Source organism: Limulus polyphemus, unplaced genomic scaffold, assembly GCF_000517525.1.
Source record: "Limulus polyphemus unplaced genomic scaffold, Limulus_polyphemus-2.1.2 Scaffold3680, whole genome shotgun sequence".
NCBI lineage: Eukaryota > Metazoa > Arthropoda > Merostomata > Xiphosura > Limulidae > Limulus > Limulus polyphemus.
The window spans coordinates 99,541-112,182 of NW_013669290.1; the positions used below are offsets into that span (position 1 = coordinate 99,541).

General features: G+C 38.6%; 1 protein-coding gene across 1 annotated transcript in view; it reads left to right on the forward strand.

The window, feature by feature from the left end:
- The first annotated feature begins 3,718 nt into the window (after positions 1 to 3,718).
- LOC106469846 (oocyte zinc finger protein XlCOF6-like) overlaps positions 3,719 to 12,642 on the forward strand; it is a 16,006-nt gene continuing 7,082 nt past the window's right edge. The window contains exon 1 of the mRNA XM_022398394.1: positions 3,719 to 3,892. Within this exon, the coding sequence (XP_022254102.1) occupies positions 3,736 to 3,892 (157 nt within the window). The 5' untranslated portion in view covers positions 3,719 to 3,735. The remainder of the gene's footprint in view (positions 3,893 to 12,642) is intronic.

Consider the following 12,642-nt stretch of genomic DNA (forward strand, 5'->3'; position numbering starts at 1 on the left):
TACACTGCTAAATTAGGGACGGCTAGTGCAGATAGCCCTCGTGTAGCTTTGCGCGAAATTCCAAAACAAACAAACAAAACAAAACATAGGGAACATGGGTCACCTGTTGCATTGTCTCTGGAGACCTGTTCCTCAGGACTCCACACTGTACACATGTCCCCCCTACTGCTACCAGTGGAGGTAGGGAATTCTTCCCACACCCAGTTCCCAGTTGCTGGGGTGGTGGACAGAGGATTTTCCTTTGGAGTGCTGAGTTTTCTCCACTTTTTGAGAAGAGGGCAAAGATGGGGACCCCCCTACCCAGATTCCTGGAAGTTTTTTCTAGGTGTCAGTAGAAGCAGGATCTACGTACGTGGGAGCCGACTCATAGAACCGGTCCAGATTTGATGCTCAGCTATCTGGTGGGGATGTGCTTGGACCCTCTTATGAACACTGTCAGGTCTAAGGTTGTTCATGCAGGGTGCCCACTATCTCCTTGTAAATCCAAATGTGATGCGGTCCCATCTTAAGCCCTTGGTGGAACAGTACTTTATGTCCTCTCCATATTTCCATGGGTAAGTGGAATTCTCCTTCCCCACTTGGTTGGGGAGTGAAGATGACTGTAAAGATGTTTGTAAATCCAGACCAGATGAGTTCTGGACCTTGGGTAGACTATGGCAAATATGATCCCTTCTATCCAGGCCTGAGACGTCACCTTTTGGACTTCTTCAGGTTGATCAGAAGGATTGTCCACTTTAGTGTTGCTTTCTTTCTTTCGTAAATCCAGTAGTTCGAAACGCATCATACTGTGGCTGCTGGTGAAAATCCTATCACAAAGATTTGGCTATATTTGTGGTCCCACTACCCCAGCCACCAATATGGGACATGGGTACCATGAACCCTTAAATCCAGCCCTGAGTTGTGGAACCTTGGCTGTGTAGTTGGGGCTGGCCCATCATACTTACTTGTGTAATATTCCACCCTTTTCACTTTTCTGTAGTTCTGGGTGAAGAGCATACCTGTTCTGGTTGTAGTGCAGTTTTCCCTGCTTGGGTACCACTTCACATGGTACACCTTTGTTCTATGCAGACTCTTTCTGTATGAATTATGCCCTCACTGGCCCCTCTGCCTTCTCAATGTGGGATTCTAGCTATAAGTGTCAGTGGAGGTATGTATGTTTTGGAAGTTATCATTTTCCTAATCTGAAAATGTATTTTCACAGATAAGTACCTCTGCTGACACTCTCCCTCCCTTCCTCCCCACTAAGAGCCAGTGTTAGTGACAAGGATGGGGTGAGTCTCAAAAAAAGTGATTATATTGTCGACATACAGTGCTTATATAGAGGGCGTGTCAGGGCTGATGTAAAGTTTTGCAAATTAGATATTGCCAAGAGTAGTTGAGTGGGGTATAAAAGATGGAGCAAGTGAACATGATATTTAGATGGCAAAGATGATCGAGAAATAGCTATAAGTGTCAGCGGAAGTAAGTATCTATGTACATGCATTTTCAGATTAGGAAAATGATAAATTTACTTTTGAATTATTTCTTCTCTGTTTAAATAAGAAAGTAGTTATTTGGTGTTTCCTGTAGAATATTTTATTGTTTGTTTGAAAAAACAGTTGTTGGACATTTTGTTTCAAATAATTTCTTGTCTGTTTAAATAAGAAAGTGGTTAATGGGTGTTTCCTTTATATTAATTTCTGGTCTGTTTGAATAAGAAATATGTTATTGGGTGTTTCCTTTAGAATTATCTCTTGTTTATTTAACTCTCTCAGCACAGGCTCAGTCCCTGGGACTGACCTCATAACCATTTTGTGCTTGTTATACTTTGTGATGTAACTTTTAAATTAGTAAGCGAATGTTAATGAAATTTGGCAGAATATCAGTAAACATTTCAATGCTTAAATATGCAACATATTAAACTTTTTTTATTAAGTTTTAAGGTTTATAAAGCAATGTTTATTTCATGTCGTTTTTTTTTGACATGTTGCCTATCTATCATGCAAAGTAATATTCATTTTAAGATTAAAAATACTTTTATGCATCAGAAAATTTTGAAATTTTACATGCGAGATCTTTATAATGTTGAGATTATCAAATTATCAAATGTTTTTGAAGAAAAACTTTTTATTTTATCTGTTATTTTCAGTAATTAATCTTTGTATGGGTTCGGTAGATTTTGACCGATCTTGCAACAACCATAAAAAATTACAAAATAAATATAAATTATGCCTCTTTCATTCTAGAATGAACACAAGAACATAAATGTTTAGACTAAATAGCTTAAATCACATAACACTATACATTTATGTATATTTATTATTTTTATTATATTGACCATTCAGCCATGCCTGGCAAACAATACAGAAGTTACAAAGATGCAGCTCACGTGCACTCATGTTACCATATCAAATAACATAAAACTAACCTTAGGTCTGTGCAAAGTAAATTGTCTTGGCTTAGTAGACTAGTATTTTGTAAAATACAGTCACATTTCAATTATTATACATTATGTATGCATGTATGTAGATTATTGCTATTTTGAAACAAGTTCTTAAACATATTTTTCCTAAAACATAGAACAGTTACAACCTTTGTACTCGGTTGCTGCTTGACGTAGGTTGCTAAGCCTTTAAAAATTTTGTAACATGGAGGATGTGAAACGAAATATTTTTTGGGGGTTTCATATATATATATTTGAATAACTAAAAAATCATAAATTACTACATTAATACCATAGAATTCCACTATAATTTATCAAGCTTAGTAACTAAGATGTATTTTAGTCTAAAAAAAATATGAAATTTCAAGCAGACTAAACAGACACCCTACTTAGTTGAAATATTGGTTCAAAAGAAAGAAATGGCGCCAAGTCTGTTAAAATGGCTGAGAAAGCCAATAGGGGGACATTTTGAGCTTCCGATTGGTTATTCATGTCACATATAGAAGCAAATGTATATAAAGGAGCGTTTCCAAAAAAGGAAAGAGGTGGGTGGGGTGCCACTGTGTTTGATTTATTACATGATCAATATCGTAGCAAATTGAAAAGATAAGAGGCTCTTATTTTATATTCTAGGTTGTTAGTATTGGTAATTTGAGTTTCTAATTTGTACAAAACTATAGACTTAGTATTTTGACTTCACAAACATCTAATTTGAACCAGTGCTGCATTCATCATACCATGTGACATACAAAAATCAATGTTTATCTGTGTTTTTTTAATATTTGCTTTAAATTAGGAAATTGAGTAATATAAAGTACTAAAATTTGAATTATAATCCACAGATTGATACCAAACTTATTGACATAAATTCATGAAATAGTAGTTTAATAAAATAGCTATAAGTGTCAGTGGAGGTAAGTATCTTTGGAAATACATTTTCAGATTAGGAAAATGATAACTTTCCTCTTGAATTATTTCTTCTCTGTTTAAATAGGAAAGTGGTTATTGGGTGTTACCTTTAAAATAAATTGTTGTCTCTTTAAATAAGAAAGTTGTTATTGGATGTTACCTTTAGAATAATTTTTTCTCTTTTTTAAAGAAAAAATTATTGTTTTTTGTGTTTACTGTAGAAAAACTTCTTGTTTTGTGTTGCATGTCAATACAAAACATGGAACTTCAGCTAATGAAACTGCCTTTCTCTAAATTATTCCAGTATAAAGAAAAAATGTTGTATGAAATGATAACATTAGGATTTATTTCTGTTAACCCTTTCAAATGTTGTTTGATTTTAGAACATATCTGTTCCAGTGAAAATGGAACATCCTGGTGATCTGCTACAAGATGATGTTATTTCAACGTTCAGTTACAGTGATGATGAGGATCAGGATAATTCACACTATAATGTTATGAATGTGAAAACAGAAACTGAATTTCAAAGAGATACTGAATCTGATTTAGAAAGAACATCTGGTAGGTAGAAACATCATCTAAAACTTAAGTTGGTTGACACTGGCTCAACACTTACCATATGAACTTGTCGGTATAACTGACCTTGTAACCCTAAAGTAAACATAAAAGTTTCTAACATGAAACTACAACTTATGTCTCTATTCCCATCTCCCATCCTCCCAACTCTTACCAATTCCTGCTAGTCAGGGTACTTCTTTTCATCAATTTCCTTGACGACGAAATATTCGTCGCCAACAGTACTGATGACTACCTTGTGGGTTTGGTGCTGGTAGGAGCTTGACTGTTGAACTTTCTTTCTCGCTGGCATCTGTTCATCGATGATCAATGGGTGATATGGGTTCTATCAGAAAAATTCATTCTCTAGTTTCTTTCCCCTCTTCCCCCTCTTTCGTTGCCACATTTGCTTTCCTCTTCCTCCATATCCTGTGGTATGCCAGCATTTGTCAGAGGCAGTTCAAGAATTGCTTTCACAGCAGGATATTGAACTGGTTGGCTACCCTTCTGAAAGTTTTTATTCCCGTCTTTTCATGGTTTCCAAGAAAATCAGGGATTGGTGACCAGTTATTGATTTATCTCACCACAACCACTTCATCGCACTTCCCAAGTTTACCGTGGAGTCTTTTCTCACCCTGAGATGTTTGCCAGGAATATGGATGACAAAAATGGATCTCTCCAATGCTTACCTTCACATCCCATTTGCCCAGCAGTCTTGATCTTATTTTCCCTTCGGACTTGCATCAGCTCATGTGTTTTGTCACATCATCTGGGTGTTTGCTTACCATCTTCATGCTCTAGGGATGTGATTTCATTTTTACATGGATGACTGGCTCCTACTGGCTCATTTCAAACAGAAAACGGCCACTTATACCCACCAACTCCTTTCTGTGGCAGCTCAAGCAGGCTGGTTTATCAAACTGGAGAAGTCGTTCCTTTGACCTACACCATACCTGATCCATTTAGGGGTCTTTTTTGACACCAATATCAGTTTTGCTATGCTTTCTTTACATCTTCGGACCATGGAACTTTTAATTCACCGAGCCCTCTCAACTTGATCATTTACTGCTCGCAGGTTTCTATCACTTTTGGGGATGGGGTCCTCAATGACTGCATTTATCCCTCTCGGTAGTGCCCACATGAGATCCCTGCAATGGGTGCTTCACGACAGATGGAACCTTGCTTGATATTCTCTTTCCACCATCATCTCCACTCCTCCTTCCCTGCGAGATGATCTGCACTGGTGGTGGGAGAAAGCTCATATCGGTTTGCCACTTCCTCCCCCATGTCTGGATCTACATTTGTTCACGGATGCATCCCTTCAAGGGGGGGCATGGATCAATCACCAGGAAGCTTTGAGCTGTTAGTCAGCAGATGACTCTGTCTTGCATATCAATGTTCTCAAACTTCTGGTGGTACATCTGGCTCTACATCACTTCCTTCTTTTTGTCCATCATTGTCTGGTGATGGTTCATTTGGACAATTCTATGGTGGTGGCACATAACCATCTGTTTTCAGATGTTGGAGCTCTTATACTGGGCCCATGCATGTCACATTCATCTTATTGCAAGTCATGTGCCTGGTGTTTTCAATCTCGTCGCAGATCATCATTCGAGGTACAACAAGTAAGGTCTGTTGTGAAGCAACTGGATATTTTTGAGGGACTTTTACAATTGGTTTAGTATGTTTAGTAGTTGAAAAGAGTTTAAGAACGAAGTTATAACAATTTTCTGAGTTTTTGAGTGAACATATACATGGAGAAATGGCGTAAGTAAGGCCGAGAGCTAGAAAGTACAACTAGCTGGATCAGTGGCATTGAGAATCATGTGAAACTATTGCTTAACAATGAAGTAAGTGCACTAACACCCATGGCAGGTTGTGATGGATTACTGATGCTTACTCATTAGTACTGTGGAAGCTACGAAAAAGTTCATATTAACACTCAAAAGTGGTACTTTGATGCCATATTTCTTACATGATGCTAGCACAAGCGGAAAGGCAACCGGCTAACTCACCATAACAGTAACCAATCACATGAGAGTTTTGGTGTTGAACTAGCCCAGGAAATTGCACAAATTGATCATTAAAGTGTTGCGGGTAGTTCTGGATACTATCTGGAAGGGCAAGAGAATATGGATTAAAAACTCATGTCTGAAGTTGAAAAATCAGTTAGTTCTTGGAGTTCCCCAATAGTTCTTCAGTTCTGGCTAGTTCTAGAAGTTCTAGAGTATCAGCATTCCAGCTTCTATGAGTATGAAAGTCTCCACCTTCCCGAAATTTACTGGTTCGACTCTATTGTTTGTATAGAATTATTGTCTCTCTTGGTAAATTAATGTAGGTCCTGCAAAGTCGTGTTGACAGCCTGAAATGCTCCCTTGTGGTGCATTCATCCCACATTATTAATTCACAATCAACTAGGACTTGTACAAGGGCACTCCCTTTTGAAATGTTGCAAACAGGGGACTCTTGTCAGGATAGACCCAGTGGAAGCTTGAATGTGGAATGGACAGTTCTTCTTCCAGTAAGCAGAGTGGCTGCAATCTCTGATGATGCCCCAGCTAGAGCATGTTGAGAAAAAATGTCTTCCCAGTGCTGCCAGGTGTATCAAAGAAAAACATGCCTCCATTTTTAGCCTCAGTATCTTCCAAGATTTTTTATTGGCTTCTCTCTGTTCAACCTTCAGTTTTGGTACATTTTCCTCAATAAAATCAAGAAGTTCCAAAACACATAGGAAATATTCACTTATGATGTCTTGGGCAAGGGCATGCTAATTGTCCCTGGAGGGTGTTGGTAGGCCCATAGACTTGAGTTCTTTCGCACCAGTGGAAAGAAGTTTGTCTTCAGTGAGGATGAGGGCCTGATTAAAGATGATATCAGAAAAGTTCACCTCGAGATTTGGATTTTCTCTCTGAGCTCTGAGTAGAATGTCTTCACTCTTGTCTTCCTTGTATTTCTGCCAGAGTCTCATGGGGTTGGACAGGCAGTAAACTTAAAGAATGCTGCAGAAGAGTAATCTCAGTTGAGAAGGGAACTCTGTCATGGCACTCTTAAGGTGTTGATCATCTTCAAGGATTCCACAAAGATGGCAAGCTTCCCTGTATGTTTGACAGACAACTCCTTCCACTGTTCTGAGGTCTGGGAATGATTTTGGCCCTTTGGCAACATGGAGAAGCATTTGCAGAAATTAGCACTGCTTGTTGTTGGGATGAACTGCATAGACTCTTCATAAGGCATCAGATTCACTATCACCAGCATGTCACTTCCATTTCTGTTGAGCAGTCCAGATGTAGTAGTGTTCATGATGGAGCAGGTTGGAAGCAAATGGATCACTTTGGCACAACTCAAAAAATGCCATTAGGGTTGTATTTTTGGGAGCCAAGACCTGTTCTTGAGCAGGTGAAGTAGATGCATTGACCATTTTTGCTGGGGAGGGGGGAGAACACTTATGGTTGGGGAAGTCAAGAATTCTCCAAATGGCCTCATTGCTGCTGATGTATCTTCCCATAACAAAAAGCTGAACTTCATCCACAGTTCCCCCTCTCTTTGCAAGGCAAAAACAGCCATGTCAGATCCTTTGTTGCAAACATATTTCATGAATTTCACAGAATTGCAGAATTCCACATTCATGTGAACCTCAAAGATCTTGCACAGAAGAGTGCAGTAGAGAATGATCCCCTGACTGTTAACCTTCATTTCATAGTTAGTACCAGGTCTGAGCATTGCTTCAAAACCATCATCTTCAGGTTTTCTGTGATGATATAGAGGATAGCCATAATGCCCTGTCTGAGTTTCTTGTAAGATGTTTCTGGGAAACTTCTTGGTATACTTGCAGGCCTGCATTGAGGTTGAATTTGGATTGAGCTTCCTACTTGGGCCATGGACCATTTTCTTACGGACCACATCAAATAGGTCAGGGTCTTTATCAGAGTCAGGTAGCCAGCACTGATAAATGTGTCAATCATCACTTGCATGAATCTCTTTCCTCAACCATACCAAGATGTGGACATAAGGAAGGCCATATTTTTGCCACTCAGTGGTCTGCAAGTGGTCTTCCCAAAGACACCATCATCCATTGTAGTGATCAGCCTCTTCAGTTCATCAATTTTAAGTTTAAACACCCTGCCAGTGATATCATGTATCTCTATTAGCTTTTGGTTTTGATAAAGCTCATATTGGGTTTTTGATTGCAAATGAAGGTGATGAAGAGATTGAGCTTGCCATATTATCTGACATAGGTCATCGCATCTTGAGCCTTTTCATGTTTGTGTCTTAGTCCACCTCTGAAGGATGAAAGCAAAATAACCAATCTCCCCATATTCTGAGCATTTGCATCTCTATCAGCATTGACAGCATCCCTGAGATGAACTTACTGTTCTACACTCAGGTGTTTTTGATTGAGTTGAATGTAACAAAAATGCACACTCTCAGTTTGGCATATTCATCCACGACATAATGGTAAAAAAGGTTGGCGTACTGTAAGATGTGGTTTCCTCCTTGGAGGAGATAGCTTTGTTAGAATGAGCCTGACCTGTCACTGATAATTTTAGGAATCTTGAAGTGGTACCCATCTTGACCTTGCCAAAGGATCATGAGATGTTGTAGGACATCATAGGCTCTATTTGGCTCAGGAATTCATTTGATGGTGTTGTCTTGGTATAACTCCATGCATGCTTCCCCCCCCCCTTTTCCAGAGACCTTGTCCGCACTGATTACAACCTAGTAATTATTGGAGGTGACTTGTTGAGATGAATGTTTGAAACTTCGGATCAATGAATTGTGGAGTAAATCCAAACAGACTTGGGCTCTTCAACATTCTATGCTAGACTTGGCCTTGAACTGTGATGCACCAAAAGAAGTCATTTGAAGGCAAGAATTGTACTTCCTGATTTTGGCCAGAAAGTGCTTTGACTGAGAGGTGTTTGACCAGAAACCACAGATTTCAGTGGCTCAGGAGGGGTCTCTACAAGGCTAAGCTTGACTTTTCCATCACTACATTCCCTTAGATTCTTCTTTCCATGTTTTAGCACCACATTCTTAGCAAGTAACTGATATAAAGCCCATTGACACCCTGGAGTGGTACTTCTATTTCAGGTTGATAACTGCTCCAGTTAGGGTTATTTCTTTTTGTTTTTGTAACAGCAGCATGTTGTTGTTCTTCATTGGCTTTGGTTGCTGCAGTGGCCCTCCAATTTCTGAGTTGTTGAGATCAATGGTGTTCAGAAGTTTCATCAGCTCTTGCTGCTGCAGTGGACATTCAGTTTCTTAGTTGTTGAGATTAATGGTGTTCAGGTGTTTCATCAGCTCTTGCTACTGCAGTGGATATTCAGTTTTTGAGGTGTTGAGATTCCCACTCCTCCTGGTTTCCTCAGCCCATGCAGCTATGGTGGATTACTTGTTTCTTTCTTCATGGTGCTCCAGCATATGGTTTCCTCACAACAATGCTGCTCTCTTTGAGGATGCCTTGGACTTGGAGAGACTGGACTTCTTATGTTTTGGGGGTGACCTGTAGGGAAAACTAACGGAAAAGTCTGGATTTAGACGATGATGTATATATATTGTTTTGAAGCGAAAAAGATAGTTTCATCAGTCAAAGGTCAGATTTGCGCTTTGGAGTTCAGGTCTAATATGCTTACAACTGACCTGGGTCTAAAGGCATCTACCTGTCAATTTTCAGGGCAACCAGTGAAAGCATTAAAAACTTAATTCTGCACACTATAGCACATCCTCACCCTAACTTTCATCCTACAGTGTTTGAGTTTCCTAGGTCAAAGTATTAAGGAGACAGTTCTGCACATGCACAGATTGGCATTTAGTAGCCAGGAGGTCCGATTTAGTCTATACGTCAGCAGTGGTGGCAATTGGCCCAATAGTTTGGGCTTGATTGGTATTTCACACGCACAGACAGACCGATACACAGAAAATTATTTTTATTTATAAGATTGCTCTTTCACCCATGTCTAATTAATAATCCTGCACTAGTTGTAAATCACTTCGTGAAGTGTAGCTTATGTTACTGTATTGAATACATAACCTATGAGCTGCTTGTGAGCATACTTCATGAAGAATTGTATTAACATTTTTCATTATCTTGCCCAATATAACAATATTATAGTTTTATAAAGATAAATATAGAATATACATGAAAAACAAGAAATATATCACCTGTGATCTCTTGTTTGTTTTTTTTTGCTGTCACTTGCTGAATAAATTAAAGTCTATTTTTTTATTCTTATGGTACAAGTACACTAAATTTTAATTTACTTAAATAATGTACTTAAGAACACAGAAAAATAACAAAAAGAAAGCAAACAATGTTCTGTAACTATCATATTTTTTCTGGCTTTTTAACTATGACATAAGAACCTTTAAAGCTTCCGTTATGCATGTCTATCCAACACCTAGACAGAAACTTTTAAACTGAAAGTGAAATAGACAATACTCTATACTAAAAACAGTGTAATATAATCCATCATTTGATAGATTAAAACATTAGCTATCTGTTGGTTATAAACAATGTAATATAATACATCATTTGATGTATTTAAACATAAGCTTTCTACTGGTTATAGATAACGTAATATAATACATCATTTAATATTGTTACCTATCTGCTTGTTTGATAATTTCCAGTACAAATTCTTTCCGAGGAACTTCAGCGATACAAGTCCTTTCTTGATTAAACTAGTTTATCCTTCCTCGATACAAACTTTTAGTACTCACTAATTCCACAGTCAATACATTTCTTGTCACTTTAACCTTAACAACTTTTATAATACATGCTATAAATCACAGTGATTCACATAGTTTACTTACCGTCACTACTGTACACTTATTTAATTATCTATATATATATTGCTGGCTTCTCTTCCAGGCTTATATACTAACTAAGGGGGCATCTTGATTACACTCTGGCCTCCCCGATCATATTTGATCAATCAAGAAATTTCATGCATGCTACCAGTGCCAAATGTGCTAACAGCATCATGTGACTTCCACTGTCATATTTTAGTATTGTTTGTCCCGACCAATAGCCATTTACATTAAACCAATAGATAATTAACAATAACTTAATTAAATGTTCAGAATTTACAAACACAAAATTAAAATACAACAAAGTCTCTTAATTTTACAAGACGTTTCTTCTTTCATACTGGTCTCCGTCTCATTGACTTTTGCTTTATGTGGGATTCATCTGCTCCATCAGGAAAGGTCCCATTATCATTAGCAGGCACATCAGTGGTAGTAACTTTATTAATGGCTTCACTGTTTTCCTTCTCAAAACCGGGCAGAGTTTCTTCTTCAACAGTAGCTTTTTTCAGGTGACACATCTTCAGCAGCATCATTTGTTCTGTTCTTCATTTCATTGAAACTGAAATGTACTGGACCATGATAATGCCAAAGCCTGTTGGCATACACCACCTTTATCTTATCTCACTGACCAAATTTTATTTGGAAAGTCACGTCTGAGAGACGATTCACTATGTCATATGGGCCTTCCCATGGAGAAGACAACTTAGGAGACTTCCCTTTGATCTTCCTGGATTATACAACCACACCTTCTCTACTGGTACAAAGCTAACTTCAGTGGATTTCTTATCATAACATAGCTTCATCGAATCAGCAGACGTTTTTAAGTTTGAATGCACTTGATGATGAATATCATCCATCCTTTCAGATAACATTTTCACGAACACATTTCCAGGCAACTCTTCATCAGGTGATCGTCCTATTATCAGGTCCACTGGCAACCAAAGTTCCCGACCAAACATCAGCTTTGCTGGAGTGTATCCAGTGGATTCATGCTCTGCTGTTCTATAGGGCATCAACAGTGGAGGGAATAAGACATCCCAGTCATCTTGGTGGCTATTAGAAAACTTTGCCAATTCCTGTTCTATGTCCAATTGTACTTTTTCTACCATCAGACTGTTGGTGAAGTAGCATTGTCCTGGTCTTTTGTATGCCAAAGTTATGGCCTTGATCTGAATGCAGTTCGTATAGCAATCCAAACCTGAAGAAGAAATCACTAATAACCATAGCTACAGTTGTAGCTTCCTGATTTGGTATTGCATAAGCCTCAGGCCACTTGGTAAAATAACCCATCACCACACAAATGTACTTGTTTCTAGCACGAGTTTGGGGCAACGGACCAGCAATGTCAAAGGCTACTCTTTCCATTTGTGTTCCAACTTGATATAACTTCATTGGAGCACATCCAGTTTACTTTGGTCCTCTTTTTGTACAACATGTACTGCAGGTTCTGCACCATTCTTCCACATCTTGCCTCATACCTATCCAGTAAAATCTCTGCCGTAGGTGACTGAATGTCTTCTTAACTCCAAGATGTCTTCCTGTTAAACTATCATAGGATTTATGATTCTATCATGGGATTGACGCAGCACAACTTCCCATAATTTTCTCAGGATAACTGTTTGCCAGGTCATCACTTTCCTATCTCCGGACAAGACTACCATCTACCAAGCTTCAACTGGTCCCAATTTGCCCAATAGTTCTTTGTCGCAGGGCTTAAGCTAGACACCTTCTCTTGATGCACGTGGTTATTTCAACCTCTCTTTTGCAGCAATGTCTGCAGTCATTTTTGCTGGGTCTTCGGCTCAGTCCGTCAGCATTTCCATGAGATTTTCCTTCTTTGCATTCAATAACATAGTTATACTGGTCTATCTTTCTGATCCAATGTGCCCGTTGTCTCTCTGGGTTCTTTAATGATCTTAACCAGCATAATGCAGCATGGTCTGTCC